Here is a 21,272-nt window from a genome sequence, read left to right as displayed (position 1 = left end):
GTCCTGGAAGTTGCAGACCCCATAATACTGCTGGCTCCTTTCAACCATCAACACATCCCTGTCTGAGGGGGTCCTACAGAGACCATGGGGTGATGAAGTTGTACAGTTTCCACCCCAGAGACAAGGCCCAGTGACACCGTGATCTGCTGACCTTCTCAATGGCCTCAACACTGGGCCTTGGTTTGGGACCCAACAAATTTTTTCACAAGCCCTCTTTTGTGTCTGTACTAACCTTACAGAGAGGATGGTCTCCCCTGTCCTAGTTTCACAGCCAGGGTGATAATAATTAACACATGGATAATAGTTAGTTACAAGATCATACCAAGTGTTAAGGTATAAGAAAATACCACCGTATTAGTTTCCTATTGTGGCTGCAACAAATTACCAAAATCTAGTAGCTTACACAACACAAATTTATGGTAACTGTTGTGGAAATCAGAATTCCAAAATGAGTTTTATGGAATAAAGTCAAAGTTTTGGCTGGGCTGAGTTCTTTCTGGAAGCGCAAGGGAGGATCTGCTTCCTTACTTTTTTCCAGCTTCTAGAAGCCACCACATTCCTTGGCTCCCACCCCCTCCTCCCACCTTCTAAGGCCATCTCTCCAATGTAGCTTGGTAGTCTTACGTTTTCTGATACAACCTTCCTGTCTTCCTGTTATAAGGACTCCATGATGGCATTGGCCCACCCAGACAAGCAGAATAACCTTCCTCCCCATCTCAAAATCCTTGACTTAACTCACTATATATAAGGCAATGTAGTCACAGGTCCCAGGGACCAGACCGTGGGTACCTCTGGGGGCCATTGTTCTACCTGCCACCACCACTGTCAGAATTCAGAATCAAGAGGACCCCTAAGAATATAATGGATGAGGAAGACACCATGAGCATCACTGAGGACTATAGAACTTGAATGATGCCCTATGTGGATAAGAAATATCATTAGTTACAAGGTACATTGGTATTCAGTGCCTCACATTGAGTGATGTAGGTGTCAAAGACCACAGGCTTTCAAGTCAGACCTGGATAAGAAATTCCATTTCACCCCTCACTATCTGCACAACCTTGAGCATTTCCTTATCCTCTCCTAGACTCAATATCTTTGTCTGTAAAATGGGTATAAAGTACCTACTTTCTAATATTGCTAAGATTACAGTGCTCAGTATCTTGCTTCAGGCTGACACATGGAAAAGACTCCATTCCTTCCCTAGAACACTGGGGGATTATTATACTCACTTTATGGAGGGGTAGACTGAGGCAGGATGAAGTTATAGTGCTTACAGTATAACACCAATAGTGACTGGGTCCAGGCCAAAGCCTGGCTCCACTGACCATAGTCCAAGGACATCTCCTCTCCTAGGAAGGGTGAGTGGAAAGAAAGGGCTATGTTCCATATGGAAGGAATGACATGAAAAATATATACATGATAAATAGGATCCTGGATTTGCAGTATTCAGAATACTGTTGCCTTTGAGGCCATCACAAGCTTGGGGAATAGTTTGTTTTTTTTCTATAAGACAGATAGAAACGTACCTATGTCTCAGTGTCCATCTGTGCTGGACTCCAGTGTGTGTCTATCCATCATAAACTGGGGTGACAAGAAAATCCATCACAGGCTGGCTTTCTGAGACCCTCTTTCAAAAGCAAAATGTAAAGCCAAAGACTACAAGCTGACTTTGAACTCTGACCAAATCATGATCTTTCTTGGCTGTTCACTAAATGAAAGTACAGGATTTATCTATGTCCCTCTGCCCTCAAATATGTTGGGGGAGACATTTTCTGTAAAGCACATGCAACAAATTTGGACACGTGTATTCATTAATGCTCAAGTTGAGTATTTCCTGGGCAACTAAATTGCCTATAAAATGATTGTTACTGACCTCATGGAGCTGAGTGGAGAAGGCCAGCCTTAACCAAAGAATCACATAAGCACATGTGAGATTAAAGCTGTAATAAGTGCCATTAAGAACAGGACCTCATGTGTGCCTGCATTTTGGCCAGTATAATTGATCTAGGTCACCTCTAGGTCTAGGCCATTACAAACCTTTAATGCCATCTTCCACGTGGAGAATGGCCATGACTGAGAACACATGCATCAAGCTGGGCTGTGAGTGAGTAATAAAATTTATGGGGTGCAGCCTCCAGAATTTAGAGATTTTCCTGGTAGGTAGTTTTATCTCAGCTGCTCCAGGAAGTAGCATACCAGCTCAGAACTAAAAGATGCAAAGACAGAGGAGCAGGCTCAAGGTTGAGAAAGTGAGGGGACAGGGCACCACGCAGGTCGTCACAGGCCATGCATGTCAAGGAAATTGGTTGACTTTCTCTTGAGACACAGTGAAATCCTCAAAGGATTTTTAAGTTTGGAGGTGGGAAGACATGGAAAAGATGACATGATTCAATTTGCATTCTTAAATGATCGACCAACACAGAGGAATGCACTAGAAAGAAGAAAGTGGGTACAGAGTAGAGAAATCGGAAGAGTGACTGCTGAAATGATCCTGGTGTGGAAAGACACAGGCTCTCCCTACAATTAGCTCTATCCACCAGTCACCACTTAACAAGTCAGCCAAAGCTGTCCTCTCTCAGGCTAGATGCATGCCCTGTGACAGCTGTAACCACAGTAATTGGTTAAAGGCTGGGGACACCAGTGGCTGTGGCTGCACCAGAGGGAAACATGCAGTCACACATGAGAAACCCAGCAGGGAAGCTAAGGCCCCTCCCAGTCTCATGGAGCACTGCATGGTGGTCTCACCTGTGCTGGGTGTTTCTGTGCAGGAATCCATCTCACTAGTCAAGGACTCAGCCTGGCTTTGGACAAGACAATCATCTAATTGAAGGTCTTCTATGTCTTGCAGGTGAGCTAGGAAATGGGTCTTGAGTTGTGGGGGCTGGAAGAAGACCCCCAACCAAAGCTCAAGAACCTCTAACAGAGAAGCACTTCTCCATCCTTTGTGAACTATCATGACTCATGTGATGACAGCTTTTAAAACACTCAGGTGGCAGAGGCCCCACCGCAGAGGCATGCAGAAATAATGAGAATGATTAGCTTCGGGGGAAGGGGAGGCGGTCAAAATCTCCATATTCAGATCAGCTTTACAGGGCAAAGAGCAGAGAGAGAACAAGGTTAGTGGTTCTGCTTTTTGACAATCCTCTGATTGTTTTATTCAGGAAGCCTGGTAGGGCCCTGCCAAACCCATCATTATCCCTGCCCTATGGACCCCTACCTCCCTGGGAGGTCACAGAAAACATAGCAACATCTCACTCAGCCTTACTTCTTATTCAATTAAGCATCTGTTAGCAAAAGAACAAACTACTTCCGAAAGGGCAATGTGGCACTGAACAGAGTCCACTGTCACAGCCATCAGGGAAAGAGAGCCAACACAGAATCAGGCAGTGGCTACAAATCCCAGCCCTGCAGTAAATCAGTAGGTCTGTGAATAAAGTCCAATGTGTAAGTCTGATCACATTACAGTCAATGACATCTATGTCAATGACCATTCCTACTCCTGCAAGGCAGATGTCATGGACTGCATATCTGTGTCCCCCCAGAATTCGTATTGTGGGGACACCTGGGTGGCTCAGTGGTTGAGCATCTGCCTTCAGCTCAGGGCATGATCCCCGGATCCTGGGATGGAGTTCTGCATTGGCTCCCCACAGGGAGCCTGCTTCTCCCTTTGCCTATGTCTCTGGCTCTCTCTCTCTCTCTCTCTCTCTGTCTCTCATGAATAAATAAACAAAATCTTTTTTTTAAAAAAAGAATTCATATGGTGAAGTCCTAACTCCTAATATGATGGTATTAGGAGATGGGGCCTTTGAGAGATAATTGGGTTTAGGTGAGGTCATGAGGGTAGATCCTCATGGTGGGCTTGGTGCCCTTAGAAGAAGAAGAGACATCACGGCTCTCTTTCTCTTACACCATATGAAGAGTCAGCAAAAAGGAGACCACCTACAAACCAGAGAGAGGGCTCTCACCAGGAATTAGCCAACACCTTGATAATGGATTTCCCTACTCCAGAACTGTGAGAAATAAATGTCTGTTGTACCCCGACCCAGTCTGTGGTATTTTGTTACAGAAGCCCGAGTGGACTAAGACTGGATGTTGCAGACTGACCAAAGGACCCCACCTCAATGATCTATGTGCTTTGAATCAGAATCAAGTGAAATCTCCTAAACATGCCTTCCATGTGAATCCTCACCTTAAACACAAACCCTATATAAGTTCCAAGCCTAAACTCTTTCTCCTCTTCACTCTTCCCTTACAATTCTGCTAAATTATCCAAGCTAATCTTCAGTGTGTACAAAATTTCTTCCCTCAGAGGTATGACAAGAAGACTGCAGGACTTGAGAATACATGACCCTCTGATGTTCAATTCTGTCAACCCAAAATAGATGAGCTGTGAGGAAAACACCTCTAGAGATGGTCTGTCACTGTCACCCAAGGCTGATGCAACCCCCGAGGCTCCCCCAGAGTGCAAGGATGAAGTATCAGGAAGGCAAGGAAAAAGAAAGGAGCTAAAAATAGGGGGAAAGAAGAGAAAAATTATTGTTCTTTGCAGATGATAGGACTGTCTACGGGGAAATTCGGAAGAATCCACTGAAAAACCATCAGATGTTATCTAGTTCAGTAAGATGAGTAGTTGCAAGCTTAAATACACAGATATCAGTTTTCCTAGATAATAGCAAAACCAACCAGAAAAGCTTTGGTGAAAGATTCTATTTAGAAGAACAAAAATAACCAGGAAATACCTAGAAATAGAACAAGAAGATGTTTATGAAGAAAACTATAAAACTTCACTGAAAGTCATAAAATGCTGTAAAGTTAGTAATATAAAGATGTCAATTCTTCCTTCACCACATCCCCTGTTTATTTATAAATTTAATGTAATTCTATCTGCCTATGGGATCCTATTCTTTTGTCAGATGTCTTAAGATGTTCTGTTCTTAGATGTCTGTGAGACCTGAATAATTCTGTTTTTAGTTCATGTGAATGGATTTCTGCTCATTGCAACAAAATGACTAACTCAACCTAAGCTACCCTTTGTCTCTTCTGGGCCCATATATCTTGGCTCTCAAATCCTCTTGGCACCCCCCTACAGCTCTTTCCAAATGAGTTTTTGTTACTTATTTTTTTAAAAAAGGAGGTGGGGGCGGGGGGCACCTGAGTGACTCAGTGGTTGGGCATCTGCCTTTGGCTCAGGTCATGACCCAGGGGTCCTGGGCTTGAGTCCTGCATTGGGCTCCCCACAGGGAACCTGCTTCTCCCTCCACTTATGTGTCTGCCTCTGTGTCTCCCATGAATAAATAATCTTTTTTTAAAAAATAAATAAAGGAGGGGGGTTGCTTTTTTTGTGAAGAGCTTTTTTGCAGATTTTATCTGCCATAATACCAGCCTTGATCCCAACTCAACATCTCTTTCCCATTAACTAGCTCTGTGACCATGACCATTAGTCTAGACTCAAGAGAGAAGGATTCTGATTAGTTGGGCCCACCCCTTGGGCCAGGAACCCACCACTGGCCCAACTGGCTGTCACCAAGAGAAGCAGAGTCCCATGGAACTCTACATTGGGTTGAGTCAGGAAAAAAGGTTGTTGCTGCTGGAAGTAATGATAGATTCTTTGCCACATGGGTCTGCCATTCTTGCCTTTCATGTATTGGATACCTACACTGAGCAAGACACTCAAGTATTTTACCTCATTTTAAATTCCTAACATTTTCCCATCCACCGAAGTACACCTTCTCATCACCTTGATGGTAAGAAAAACTGCTGCTCCAGTAGGTAACTTCTCTGCAGTCAAAGATAAATCCAATTCCAAGTCTCAAGCATTGAGTCCTGCCTCCTGGCTTGCCCAAGTGTGGGTGACAAACCACGTGCCCTAGGCTGGGTAGGTACATCCTGTCTGCCTCACCCAGACCCTTCTTAACCAACCAACCCCAACCACCCATCTTATATAACTAGTGACCCCCATCATCTTTCCCATCATTGCTGGGGTGGCAGTTCCTCGGGGAGATTTGAGTGATTCTCCAAACCTGGATAAACTGCACCCAAGCACAAATCTCTCCATCTTATCTTCTGTTTATCTGAGCCTCTTCTCCACCAGCCTGCCAGCACGTTGACAAGGGATGGCCAGAGCACTGGTACCTACACATAGTAGGAGTTCAATAAATATGTGTGAAATGGAATTGAATTGATGATGGTCCAGCTTGCTGACACTCTATGCATCCCTGCTTGGGCACACCCTGGGGGAGTTCCCTTCTGCCCTCTGGGATGAACACTGCAGGCCACAGAAAAAGAAAGCCTGGAGCCATAAGTCCCTTCTCATTCCTCTGTCTCCATGAGGTCATAAACTCAACATACCCAAATCCCATGCAAAGGGAGGCACATTTAGAGTCTTTCCCTTGCTGTTACCTAGAGTTTGACGCTCTTATGAATCTACCTGGGAAATAAAAAGTTAAATTTATTCCTGTGGCTCAAAGGAGGCCAGACATACCCTTGTCTTGTGATCAGGATGAGGGAGGTATATCAGAGCTGTTGAGGGACCTCTCCAAACATGACAGCCCTCAGCCCCCTCTCCTCCTTCTGCATCAATAGGCATTATTCCTGAGGATGGCTTCCCATCCCTTTGGAACACTGGGGAAGAACATTCCCCAGATTCTTCTGCTTTGCATGTAGAGTCCTTGGTAAGGGGAGAATCCTCACTGTAAAACCAGATTTGCTTTCAGGTGAGTCGGAGCTGGAGGAGATCTACACACAGGCCATCAGGGCCAGACACATTCAGTAAGGAGGCCACTACCTCTGTGTGACAATATTCAGAGAATGAAAGGACAAAGGAGTCACCAAAAGGATCAGATGTAGAGGGAATTCATCTGAATTATGTTCCCAACTCTCTTTACCTCCATGAAGAGACTACAGAGCAGCCCATCTGACTTTAGTGGCATTTGCTCTACTGTCTCAGGAAGCCTGCTCTGGAGTGTCCCCTCAACCTGATGTCCTGTTTGCAGTGGTCCACAGATGCCAGGACCCCTAGGAAGCCCTGGCTGTTTGCTGGTACTGAAGCGATCCTATTGAGTACTTCTCTGATTAGAAACCCTTTAGAGGAGCCCCAGAGCCCATCCCATGAGAATTATTCAGTAGGAGGGATTTCCCCACAAAACACATTAGACACATTTTCAAATGGACTTTTTGAAACAGTTAATCTTTCCAAGGATGCCAATCTTTCTTGGTCTGTACCCTTGTGGCACCACATGGGACCCCCACCAGAGGAGCACCGTGAGCTCCACCCCAGCCATCACCTGGCCCACTTCCACCTTACTTTATACCTGCACTCCCAAGCACAAGTGTGAGCACACACACACAGAGCCCTGTCTCTCCTCCTTCCACCATTCTTCATGCTCCACCTCAATACTTAGTTAAGGAAAGAAATCAAGTACCCCTCAGTGGACCACTGTGCTGTCACAGAGCACCTCAGGATGCTGAAGACAAGATGTAACTTCCATATCAGCTTCTCAAGTGGCAAAGCTCAAAACCAGCAAGATTTAGTGGTTCAGGGCTCCTGCCACCTGGGGTCCCCCCAAGGCAAGCACCCAATCCCCCTGCCCCTTACTCAGTGAGGCATCCTTTCCACATGGCAATCTCTCCTCCCAGTCTGTGGAGCCCCTTCGGAGTCTGTGAAACCACATACCTTCAAGGTATGTGATGAAAGGTAAGCCAAACAGCTTCTTCGAATTGCAGGTTGTGGTGAATGATCTCAGCAAGTAGCAAATCATAGTGTGAGGAGCTCAGGGAGGTGGGAGGGGAAGGACCATAGAGCTACCTTCCCGCTAGAGCCATACAGGTGTAGAGAATGGCCTCAGCGGTGGGGGCGTCCCCCTGGAGTCATGAAATGCACCTGCTGAGCACATCTGAGTGACATGCGCCAAACATCCATGCACCGCCCTCCCCCTTCTTGTTCTCCTGAGTGAGTCATAATTCCTCTGGGAAGCTTCTGGTTCTTTGACATCCCAGGATACAGGGCTCTACTCCCATCATAAGAGAAAAATGCATTGCCGGTTGGCAGTTAATACTCTTCAAATGAGACAGGCATGGCAAGGAGTAGATCTCTCATTCGTAGCAGAAAGGCTTCTCATAGAAGCACCATGTTTCAGCTCTAACTCTTAAGGGAAGGAGAAAAAACACACCTGACCTGAAGTCATCTCTGACACTGGTCACTTCCCAGGTTAATCTAAAGGGAGAGACAAAGCAGACGCTTGAATCACGCATCGTAACTCCATTTTATTACAACATCAAGGAAAATAGTTGCAGGAGGAATGATACTAGAGATAAACAGAGATTAAGCCACCCACAGTTGCAGTGTCTACACCTTCCTAGCAGGGAATAAATATCATGGGTCTCTGTACATGCATTGCAGGACAGGTGTGCATGTGTGTATCATGTGCAAATGAATTCTCTCTAGGGTGTTGTTCTTTTAATTTCTTGACAGATGATGGTTGAATCCGGTGTCTCCTGGAAGACTATGAAGGGGGTCGCCCGCTAGGACTGGGACCCAGCCTTTTTCTTCTGGAATTTTCTGAACTGAGACTGAATGGCCACGGCTGCGCGTTCTGTCTCTGGCGCATCCATGTCAATGTCGAATTCTTCTTGAACTTTCTTCTGCCCATCTGTAACAAAAGAAAAACACACCCATGAAGCTGTCACTGAGCTGAGAGCAAAAACACAGACAGCCGCCAGTCCGCCAGGCAGCGCGCACTCACCACCCCCAGCACAGGACCTGGTGTGCAGAGTAGAGCATGTCCTGACCCCCCACGAGAGCCCAGAATGGGTTGTTCTCTGGCTGCCTAAACTGTACACTTGCAAGAGACCATGAAACTCAAGGACATAGCCCCAACCACTCAGATACTTTCCGTACATAATTTTCTATGTCTCATGGTCATGTATCACATGGTATTAAAAATACTAGCTGTGACAGGCACTGAGGGGGGCACTTGATGGGATGAGCACTGGGTGTTATGCTATATATTGGCAAATTGAACTCCAATTTAAAAAAAATAATACTAGCTGTGCTTTGACTTTTTCCTCATAGAGATACAATTTAAATAGTGCTACAGATACTGACCCAATGGGGGACTGATATTCACAAGAGTTGGGGGGGGAGTCACTGGGTTTCCACGTATTCTTTATTGCCAGCGAGATTGCTGATTGGATCAGGGTTTCTGTTTATCATTGTCACCAATGGATGACCCCATTTGACCTTCACAATTTGGCTAAACTTCCACACGTCTGTTCCGATGAGGGAGGCTTAGCAATATGTTTGCTAAACTGGAAGGATTTAACTAATTCACACTGTAACGATTATAGAAAATAGAATATAAGCCAAAGTGAAAGCACGTGCTCAGTGTCCCTCTTCACTGAGCATCAGCTGACTTCTCGTCAAATATTAAAATGAATAAATAAGTAAAATCCTCTAGTCTTAAAAGGGAAGCATCTTTACAGCTCCTTCAGTCCAGTGAACGCTAATCCTCATAATCACCGAAGCATCTTTTTAAAAAAACATACAGGCCCAGGGCCCCAATCCAGGCTTAGGGCTGCCCTGGGAAGGGCTCCTGGTAGCAAGAGCAGGTCAGATGAATCAGCAGCCCTGGGGGCAGCACCAGACAGCCCTGTTTTCATAAAAGGCTTTCAGATGATGCCAAGATGCAGCCAGAGTTGAGACTCAGCTACTTTGTCTATGGAAAAGGCACCAAATAAGACCCTAGAGTTAGCTCAAAGCACACCTGGGAACAGGACCCACCCTGGAGCACTTGGGCTGAGACCTCACTGCCTCACTGCAACCCAGACTTGAACCTGGAGCCCAGCAGTGTGCCCTGGAGCCCAGAAGTGTGCAAGGCACATCGAGCCCAGGATGGGAATGTCAGGGACATTTGAGGCAGGGACAGGTCTCTACACCTGACTTTGTCACCAAGCAGCCTGAGTTCGTCACTCACTCACTTCCTCTCTCAGAGACTTTGGGTGATAATGTTCAGCTGCAACCCTCACAAAGAAGGTGGAGACCATGGATCACTTTCAAGTGAGGCAGGCTTGTTCTCTCCTGCCTTCTCTGTTCTTTCATAGATAGATAGATACATAGATACATAGATAGATAGATACATAATAGATGATAGATGATTGATTGATAGATGATAAATATAGATAGATAGATATTAGATGATAGATTGATGATTGATTGATAGATGATAGTAGATTGATAGATGATAGGTAAATAGATACATATAAATGATGTAGATACATAGAGAGATGATACAGAGATAAGAATATAAATATATGTGAGTTGCCCCTTCCTTCAGGTGCATCTGCTGGCATGGCATTCCCTTTGCAGACCCTTAAGGAGGCTCCTATCAATTTTCCCAGAGACTAAGCTGGTTCCACCTAGATCCCTCCAAACACACCTCCATCTGGGAGGAGAGGACACTGGCTCGGCAAGCCTTGCCAGACTGACGCGTCTGTGACCTAAATCAGTAGAACTATTTTCCTCTATCCTGGATATGAACTGTGGATGCCCATAAGAATAGTGAAGTTTGAATGTCCCAATGTCTGGGGAATATTTGAGGGCCATCTTTTCCTAACCCTTGAGAGCCCAGGTGATATGGAGAACACATTGGGTTTGTCTCGTACTGCATCCGGTAGCCATTCACATTTTACATGGCACTGCAGGGAATCAATAAGGAATAGGGCCACTGGGTGGGGCAGGAGCTCCCGGACACTCCCGGGTCAGGACCTCAAACATGTTTCATTAGCATTATTGTGCGAGACAGGGATAGGACAGTGTCTAGCAAGCCTGAGCTAGGCCCAGCTGCATCCGATTGCAAAAGGGGAGGCCATCTGTCATTCAAGGAGACACAGAAAACTTCTCTTAGATGTAAAATATTGCTGCAACCTGAAGGCTTTCAATGGCCTGATTCATCTTTCCCCTTAATAATAATGAAGAAAACAGCAATATTATTTTTTGACAAATGATTCAAGAGGGCTTAGAAAACTATCTAGATTTCGGAAATATATGAGATTGTAAGGATGGGTCATAAAAAACAATTTTACAGTCATATTTGGAACTAATATCTCCAGACAAAAGTGATTTCTACATTCCTCCCTCGTTGAAAAAATATTACAATGTTTAAAAAAGAATGCACTAATAGTTCAGGAATCGTTACCTTCTGTTTACTTGGCAGAGTCCAGCATTGCCTGGGGAAGATCTGACCCTGTGACTCCTCTCACTGGGATTTGTAAAGCAGAGGAGAGGGACCCAGAATGTGGTAGAGAAGAGACAACTATTCAAATTGGTGACACAGCTATATGTTGGCAAATTGAACTCCAAAAAATATATATATATATATGTTTCAAAAAAAAAAAAAAAAACCAAATTGGTGGCACAGGGTCCACCGCAAATGATGCAAGGGTCTGCAGATGGCTCAGGGTGTGGTCCTAAGAGTAGGAAAGCAGGGCTCGAGGCACCCCAGACTCAGCAGGAGGAGGCTGGGGGTCATGGCAAAGCCTCTGTGGGGCCAGCCAAGGGGCACTATCCACAGACAACTTGGTGAACACAATACAAAATGTGGCGACGTTGGAGTGATATAAGGAAGCATCATTTAATGGGGAGGGGGGCGTGCCACAGGGAAAGGTCAGGGCCTGGGTAGAGAGGAAGGACTCACAGGCGTCCAAAGGTAGGCACCTTCAGATACACAGCTCCTGATGGTGAGCTCTGGGTGGGCTTTTAAGCCCTTCTGTGCCTAGAACAGTGCCTGGTATCAGTACGTGGCCAGGAATAAAGGAAAGGCAGCCTCACATCCGGCAGGCAAGCATCCTCCAGCCTTCTCGGGGCTAAGGCTGACTCCCTCCTGGTCCCAGTGAGGCAGCTGGCAGAAGCAGGGGTTGTGAGACCAGGTACAGTGGTTTGGGGGAGTGTCCTACTGCTCTGTGACTCTCCTGAAGGTTCGGAGCGTCTCTGGGTCTCAGTGTGCTCATCTCAAAAATGGAGAGGCAAAATTATTTTCAAAAGCCGGTTCCACCTAGATACCAGTGTGATGTGCAGCTCTAGGCCATGCTGTAAATCGAACCACTGGCCCCGTGGTGTTGAGCAAGACACGCCATAGCGGCAAAGCAGGTGGAAGGGGGTGTGAGCAGTCCCATGGCTCCCCAGCCCCCGGGCCCTGCACCTGCTCAGACTCTCAGGTGCTTGGGGCCTGCTGTGTGGGGGAAGGAAATGACTGCTTTCCAGCAGGGCCAGCCACACGGCCATCAGCAGCGCTGAGGGGTCAGGCCCTCCCCAGCCTTTGGGATGGCAGGTGGCGTTTGCTGGGCTTGTGACTTCACATCCTTGCTCAGCAGCACAAGGCCCAGAGGCTACACCCAAAGACAGGTGCAGACGAGGCCTCACAGGTCATGTGAAAATAAACCAGGCAGTCCCCAGGCACGGTCGCTAGGAGGCACTAAAGGCGCCTGGGGCCCTGTGTCCAGGTGGCTTCTGTCTCAGGAGGGACAGTAGATCTAAATGAGCAGAGGGAAATCGTGAGCTGTTCTCACTTCCAGACCCCGCCTAGCCGTTCCCCAGATTCTTCTACTTGTCACTTCATAAAGGTGCGTGCGGGCCTGCGGGCCTGCAGCCGGGCGGGGTGGGCTCTCTACCTGACATTTGTATCCTGGATCCCAGGAGCCAAAGGGCATAGAGACCTGGTTCCACCAGTCTGAGCGAGCACTTTATAACCTGCCCGTTGCTGCACGGCCGTTGTTATTATTCACATCTCTCTGGAGCACAGGAATTTGATCATTTCTGAGCATCCCTCTGTGAAGAAATTCTGCAGCCGACCAGGACAACTGTCAAGATGCTATTCATACCAATTATAAAAAAGTCATAAAAAGCTAGCGATTGCCAAGTCCCCTGGAGAACGGGAAGGAGCCCGGCTTCCCGACCGTGTAGCTCCGGGGGTGTAAGGGGCACCCCCGTAACTGCAATGTCCAAGGAGCCCGGGTCGGCTGGGAGCCCCCACGAGTCCCTCAGATGGCACCCAGCTTTGTGGGTCCCTTACCTAGCAGGCCTGCTCTCGAAGGCACAGGGCAGTCTGAGCCATTACCAGCTACTACATCATCCACCTGCCTTCTATTTGCCACCACCACCCCCCCCAATCCTATCCTCTCTCCCCCACTTCGCTCTCAGAACCAGCAGGACAGCTGCAAAACAGTCTCAAGCAATTAGACTTTTCTCCCCAGGCAGAAACTCCATCAGACAACCGAGACGCAACCCAGAGCTCCGCTGCGGGCCAGCAGCAGGGGAGCCACGACGCTCCCCCAGGCCCGGGAGGCTGGTGATTCAGTGCTGCCGTGACCTGCCCCCCTGGAAGGAAGCCGGTGCGATTCAGATTTATACTCCGAGCTCCTGTAGACATCTCTTGTGCTGCTTTCCTGAAATATTGCCCTTGCCTTGCAGGCACTGAGATGGGAAGTAGCCCTGCTGCTTTGGATTTTATTACGCCATAAGAGAGATGTTCAGGTAGCCGTTCTTAAAGATGTCATTGTAATAAGAGCCACCCTTCACTGAGCATTAAATAGGTCCTCCCTCATAGATTTAAGTGGATTTTCTTTTACAGATCATTTGATGGCAAATGTAAAATAGAGAATCATAAATATGAAAGGAAGGAGCTACTACCACCAGCTCAGGCTAATCCCAGGTGAATATTGCAAGTCTCTGATGCTTTCATGAAAATCTATCGTATAGGAAAATGGCTTGACATATTAGAATACTGTCTGCGTGTATCTATTCTGACAAACACGGAGCTGGCGCTAGAGTGGTGGTCATCAAATCAGGGCTACACAGCCCATCAACAGGTTCTTACTGGGCCCCTGTGTGGATCTGCAGGGCTGCCATTACAAAGTACCCCGGCCAGACAGCTTGGATGACAGACACTTGTTCTCCCTCAGTTCTGGAAGCTGGAAGTTCAAGACCAACAGAGCAGCAGGTTTGGTTTTTGTTCTGAGACCTCTCTCCTTGGCTTGCAGACAGCCGCCTCCCCACTGTGTCCTCACATGGTCTGGTGCCTCTTCCTCTTCTTATAAGGACACTGGTCAGACACCGCAAAGAAACCTCGATTTAACTCAGTCACCTCATTAAAGTCCTTATCTTCAAATATAGCCTCATTCTGAGACACTGGGGATCAGGGCTTCAGTATACGAATTTGGAGGGACACAATTCAACCTAAACTAACTTTGGGCTCTATAGGTTTCAAAGTAGCTTTGTATTCTGTCCCTTGTCTGGCTTCTGCATTCTCGAGAGCGGCAGGAAATGCCCACTGTTCCCATTTTACAAAGGCACAGACACCATGATATGCCTTGCTTGAGATCATCTGGTGAGCGCTGGCCAAGGGCTGAGTCGGAAGCCCAGCTTTGCTCGAAATCTGGATTTTAATCAACATTGTTGGGTTGCTTTCAGATCCTTAGAGGCCGAAATGACAGTTTTTCCTATGGACCGGTTAATGTTGCTTAGGGGAAAAGAAAATCTTAAATGGCCCAAATTAAACACATGAGACAGTCGACCAGCTTGCAAAATCTGCTGGTCTACTGGGCAGTCCAGGAGAACCTACACCAAATGCGATCATTCAGCAAATGGTCAAGAATGCCTAGTACGGATCCATCCCTGTCCTAGAGGCTGAGAGAGAGGGAAGAACAAGCCCAAAGCCCCCTTCTCTCCAGGGAAAATAAATAAATAAATAAGCAAATGCAAATAAGTAATGGAATTTCATAAGTTCCCAAAATAAAGTGTGTGTGTGTGTGTGTGTGTGTGTGTGTGTGTGTGTGTGTTATGAAGTCAGGTAAGGGCTCTGGGAAGGAGACAGGGTCAGGAGAGGAGGCCTATCCCCAAAACCAGCTTAAGACCCATCTGCCCGGGGGAGAAGGACACAGAGGCCTTCCGCTGCTGAGAAACAACATGTTTTGAGAAACTATTCTCCATCCGTGCATTCACAATCTAAGTAGCAGACTTCAAATAATTAGCATAAATCCTTTAGAAATTAACAGACATGTAGTCATCCAGAGCATAACAGAGCTATTCCTGGAGGCTGTGAAGCCCAAGATCTGATAAAAAGTTTGAGACTCAGCATCATTCAAAAATACATCATATTAACCCCCATGCCTGATGGAAGGAACTCTTAGATATATTTGCTTTTATGATGATATAGGGTCATGGCCTAGAGGTACTGGCAATAAGTCATGAATATAGGGGCTTGCACACACACACACGTGCACACTCATGCACATGCACACACACCCCCTTTACATACTTACAACTCTCCATACGTTAAAGAGTTATTTTATAGAAACAAAATTACCTCCTAAGTCCTAATCCTGTAGATCAGAAATTTGTGCATAAGCAGTAAATTGGGATATAATTGTCCTGAGTAGGAGTTTGCCTTGATTCGGAGGCACAGCACAGAGCCTATCATAAAGACCTAAATTTTAGCACACCATAAAGAAATAGCAATCATTTAACTTAAGTATGCCTTGCAAATGGGGTATTATAATACTGAAGTCCTTAGAATGCCCGACCTGCCTTCAGAGTATAATACTAGCTTGGAAAAAATTAACATCTGTCCATCGTGTTGCCCTTGATATACTTAAGCTAATTGCTACAGGGCAACCTGGGGCTCCCGGGGGCCTCGTTGCTGGCTCTCCGCCCTCTAGCGCGCCAGGGCCACCTATTGGTCAAGGCCAGCAGCGTGGCTTTCTTCATAAGGACCCAAACCCAGACCCTTGAGGCAGGGAAAGCAAAGAGACAAGCAAGAAAAACAAGCAAAGATTGGCATTTTTATTTCTTAAGCCTCAAACTGAATCAAAATATACCCAGAGAACAAGGCACCTAGTGTTAGGGATGAGGTCGTGTCCTCCCCACCCCACCCCCCGTGGGGTGCCCCACCCCGCTGCCCTCACCCTAGAAATAATAAAGATAAATTTGTATGCCTTGTTCCAAAAAATGCTAGCATCAAGCATCTATCTTATAAAATGCTAATTAGGAAAGTAATGACTGCCCGTTCTTTAAAAAGCTGGGTCTCATTCATTTGGGGAATATAAAAATTAGTGAAAGGAATAAAGGGAAAGGAGAGAAAATGAGTGAAAATATTAGTGAGGGTGACAAAACATGAGAGACTCCTAACTCTGGGAAATGAACAAGGGGTAGCAGAAGGGGAGGTGGGCAAGGGGACAGGGTGACTGGGTGACGGGCACTGAGGGGGGCACTTGACAGGATGAGCACTGGGGGTTATGCTATATGTTGGCAAATTGAACTCCAATAAAAAAAATTAAAATGAAATAAAATAAAAATAAAAAGCCGGGGAAAGCCCAGTTGGTGGTGAGTTAGAGCATTCCCCCGAGGCTGGGCAGGAGTGTGGAATTCCAACAAGCTGGCCTCCGAGCTCTGAGCTCCAACCGGTTTCTCGTTCCTGCCCACTGGCTCAGGGTTTATTGAATGGGGGCTGCTGGTGCGGAGAATTGCAATTTTCCAGGTCTTGGCTAAGCGGCGGGCGGAGATTAATGAGCAAGGCCGGGCATTAGCGGCAGCAGGCGAGGGGCCTTTCTGCCTCTCCTGTGTCCTCATGCTAGATAAACACACATTTCCCACTTCTTCTAACTTTCCACACACACACACCAAGTTTGCACTTTTCTGGTTCTTACAGCTTCTCCAAAGAGAGAGAAATTCTCTGTTGTCATAAAATAGAGGCGTTCTGAACCCCCAGTCTCCATTGTTCAAAATGGGTTGTTGTTAATGCCAGGCCTAATTTGGTCTCCCGAACGCAACGGCTTACTTGCAGCTCCTGAGTCCTCTGCTTCCATTATGCTGCTGCTCTGGCCCCTTTCTACATGCACCTTGCTCATATAAAAAAGACCATTGGGCTGGGCCGTTTAGGTAACCAAATGGGTGCACATATGTGCTGCTGAGATCGTATTTTCCCCCAAATTCATTAAGCACGGGAAGAGACCATGTTAACTAGAAGATATAAATATCATTGAAAAAAACAATTTTGGGGGGCTTCTGGGTAGCTCAGGGGTTGAGCATCTGCCTTTGGCTCAGGTTGCAATCCTGGGGTCCTGGGATCGAGTCCTGCATCTGGCTCCCCATGGGGAGCCTGTTTCTCCCTCTGCCTGTGTCTCTGCTCCTCTTTCTCTCTGTGTCTCTAATGAATAAATAATAAAATCTTTAAAAAGAGAGAGAGAGAGAAAGAAAAAAGAAAAAACTAATTTTTCTATTGGAAAGGCAAAATTGTTCGCAGTTTTATTAGTCAGCAAAGGCTGGTAACAAAGTACCACCAGCAGGGTGCTTAAATGACAGAAATGTATTTGCTCACAGTCTGGGATCAAGGTGTTGGCATGTTGGTTCCTCTGAGGCCCGTCTCCTGGGCATGCAGACACCCTCCTCTACCTGTGTCCTCCCACCGTCATCCTTTGTACACATCTGGGTCCTGATCTCCTCTATATATTAACACCAAATAATATAATATATTATATTATTATATAATAATATAATATATTATAATAATATATGGGTCTCTATATAAGAACACCGGCCGTCTTGGATTAGGGCCCACATTAATGACCTCATTTGACCTCAATCATTTCTTTGAAGACTATGTCTCCAAATACAGTCCCATTTTGAAGTACTTTGGGTCTTCAACATACAAATGTTGGGTTTAGGGATACAATTCAGCCCATAGCACTAGCCAAAATGCCTACATTTTGAGGAAATGTCTTTTTTCCTTTTAGAGGAAAAAAAAAATGAAGACAGGGCAATGAGGCATGAAGAAGCAGCTTCACTAGGGAAAGCTCAAATTCAAGTTCCAACTGATCGAGTGTGGTCAGATTTGCTTTTCTGAGGTTCAAATGCTCCGCTGTGTTTGAAATGGGGGATGCTAAGGAATCGAGACTCGTTTGCCTCTCAAGAACTTTAGAGGGCCGAGGAGAGGGTGTGCGCCAGCCGGCTCTGAGGCGCATCCAGAGCGATTACAAATGCATGCTACCCGAGACGGGGGCACGCAGACCGGCTCACCCCATGGCCTCTCCTTCCACCAGCTCGCTCCATCATGCTGCTGACAGGCTGGAGGAAACCCATTCCCAGATGTCCTGGAAGGAGGATCCTGCTTCTCAGGTTTAGGGCCAGCCAGGCAGGTGCAATGTGGCAGGACCTGAGGAAGCAGAAGTGAGCCCTGGGGGTGGTCAGCAAACACAGGAAGACTCCGTCTCTGGCAAAAGCACAGGGGCCGAGGCATCGGGCTTCTCTGGGGCAGCTGTAGGGACATGGACTGGCCTTGCCCGGTGCTACAGCCACACAGCAGCAGCAGCAGCAGCAGTGGGGCTTCTGCTAGAACCACCTGTGCGTGGTCAGGTGATTCTGGATGCGTTGATCCCGGCTGTGCATGGTCCAGGCTGGGCTCTCTGCCTCTCAGAAATTCTGTAAGGCACAGATAACCCTATAATAACTCCCTTCCATGGAATCCAGCAAGCGTGCGTGGATTGTGTTGTCCATGCCCCCATCAGCTGCAGGCACGCCTAGCTTATATGGGAGGGGGTGCAGGGGAGGGACAGGGCTGTTATGTAAGGAAAGGGGGTCATCCCCCCCCCGTGTGTCTGGGGATCAGAGAGCAGGCTTTCACTTTACGTGCATAGAGAATTCTTTCGTACTTAGTGGAGAACAGAGTGAATAAAAGTAGACAAAGGAGAACCCTTTCAGAGGTGAGGATAATACACCAAAGGTTTCTTTCCCTCTTCGAAGCACACCCCAAATCAGCAGCTAACTTCCCTAACAGCACACCCCTCAGAGAAGCCACAGTTTGCCTTCCCTCACGTGCTGACAAAGAAAAACGACTTCAGGCTGGTGAGGAGGACAGAGAACAAAGGAGTCATCCATCACCTTCGACCAGCCCTCTCCACGCAAGCCAGCCAGGTACGTAAGCGCTCGAGAAACTCCATGAGCAGAAATGGATGGTGGCCGCATCTGCTCCTGGTCTCTTTTCCTTAGTTACAAACCCAGAACTAGGTTTCCAGCCTCCTTGCTGTTGGGTGTGGCTACACAACTAGGTTCTATGACGTGGGTAGGATCAAAGAAATCTCCTTAAAAGAAATCTCCTTAAACATAAGCTGGCACTCTGTCCTTTTTTCCTTATTCCTATCTGCTTCCTGCTAGTCAGAATGCAGATGCAATGGCTCGTGCTCAAGCAGCCGGTTTGGGCCTTAAGAGTCTTATGCTGTGGGGGGCACAAAGGAATACGGATGCCGGATGCTCCTTAGCACTATCCTGACTGCCCTCAATGACCTACTTTTTATATGAGAAAGAAATAACTTTATTGTTTAAGCTTTGTTTTTTTTTAAAGTTTCAGCTTCTTGTAGATGAACCTCATCTATTTACACATAAATTACAATAAGCATATAATTCATTTGAATTCATATCAGCCTGATAACATAAATTCAAACATCTATCACCATACAGGGCATGGCTATATTTTCCTCCCTTAACTACATGAGCTTTTTTCTTTTTTTATATAATAAATTTATTTTTTATTGGTGTTCAATTTGCCAACATACAGAATAACACCCAGTGCTCATCCTGTCAAGTGCCCCCCTCAGTGCCCATCACCCATTCACCCCCACCCCCGCCCTCCTCCCCTTCCACCACCCCTAGTTCATTTCCCAGAGTTAGGAGTCTTCATGTTCTGTCTCCCTTTCTGATATTTCCCACACATTTATTCCGATATGGACATCTGATATCGATGGCCGTTTGTTTATAACACTTAATACTTTTAAAACCTCAGGTTTTTGATAGAAATATCTCCTGTATATTCGGTAACCTTTGCAAGCATTTCTCTCCGGCTTCCCTACTGGGGTTTCTGCCCCCACAGCCTTCCCCTTCCAGCTTTTGAAAGTCTGAAGCTTGAAATGCTTGAAAATACAGGAAAGGAATGTGAGTTCTCTTTAATCAGGGCTCAGCATCCTCCCTTCATTCTGCCCTTCGTTCGTTTTCTCTTCTTTCAGAGCTTTGGGATATTAGCGGTTTTCCCTTCCTCTTATGCTTTACCTGGTTTTACCGTTTCACAAGGTTTCAGAAGGGTGAAATCTTCCCGGACTTACTTGCCCCTAGCTGCCAACCTTCAAAGTTCTGAAGGATTAAACTCGGAAGACTTCAGCACCGTGGAGAATTTTGTAAAGTTCTCCAGTTTTAAAGTGAAAGAAAATGCGATCGTAATGACAGGCCATCATCCAGGAGCCTCCAAGGAGCACAAGCTCCAGTCATTAATACAGAAACCTGACTTGAGCCCAGGGAGGGTCGTAGCTCCCCTTGCTCATCATTCCAGAAAACTTGCCTTTAGGAGGGATGGAGGAGCAGAGGCAAGTGCACTGCCTTCCAGACTCCATGGGGGAGGAAGGGAAAGGCTCCTAGGCCTACAGACCAGAGGATCCTCGGGCTGGGGGGAAGCAGCAGTGTGGATAGAAAAAGCATTACGTGTGCACCAGAAAGGGACTGAGGCTGTGTTCAGACTTTGGGCTGCAGACCTCTTCTCCTTCCCTCTGCTCTGCGGCGCTGCCTGGCGAGGGACGCCTTCCCCCGGCCCTGTGCCATCTGCCCTGGCAGACGTTTCTGTGTTCCTCCTGGACCCCTGCGGCCCAGCAGGGGGGCTGCACTATCTTATGGACACATTCCCACTCTGGCTCTCTGCCCCGCGCCTCTAATCCCGGCGGACAAGCATTTTCCTATGTGGATTTTCAGGGATTACAAGCTTCCTTAGATGCGCAGGTCTATTGGGCAGATGCATCCATTGTGTATACAGATTTTGACTTTGGGGGTCATGCTCTGGGTGACACCTGGAAAGGGGGTCTGTGAAGCGAAGCCAGAGTCAGGTGTGTGCCAGGTCCAGCTGCAGTCGGGCTGATGAGCACTGCTGCTGCTTAAAATCCCAAACGTGACGCTGCCACCAAACCTGGTCACGCATCAGGTGCCTCCGTTCACCCTCTGCACCTGCACCTCTCATTCACAGCAAGAAGAAAAAGAGAAGCAGAAGTAGAGAGACTGCTCGTGTCCACGACTTCCCGGTATTTTAAATACCCTTCAAACCTCCTGAACGTGACCATGTGTTCCATGTTGGAATATCCCAAGGACAGGGAGGACCTTTGCACACAGGTGTGTGCCTCTGTTGTAAACGTGTAAACAAAGAGATGCATTAGGTTCCAGGAACTGCCATCCGTGGGTTTAAATTCCATGC

The 21,272-nt window shown here is 46.9% G+C and overlaps 1 protein-coding gene across 1 annotated transcript in view; it reads right to left on the bottom strand.

Moving 5' to 3' along the window:
• Nucleotides 1–8,245: 8,245 nt before the first annotated feature.
• Nucleotides 8,246–21,272, bottom strand: part of PCP4 (Purkinje cell protein 4) — a 54,874-nt gene continuing 41,847 nt past the window's right edge. The window contains exon 3 of the mRNA XM_072807035.1: nt 8,246–8,651. Coding sequence (XP_072663136.1) covers nt 8,524–8,651 — 128 coding nt within the window. The 3' untranslated portion in view covers nt 8,246–8,523. The remainder of the gene's footprint in view (nt 8,652–21,272) is intronic.

This window comes from Canis lupus, chromosome 30 (genome assembly GCF_048164855.1).
Source record: "Canis lupus baileyi chromosome 30, mCanLup2.hap1, whole genome shotgun sequence".
NCBI classification, from domain to species: Eukaryota; Metazoa; Chordata; class Mammalia; order Carnivora; family Canidae; genus Canis; species Canis lupus.
The sequence above is the reverse complement of the archived record's forward strand: the minus strand, read 5'-3'. Positions and strand labels throughout refer to the sequence as shown.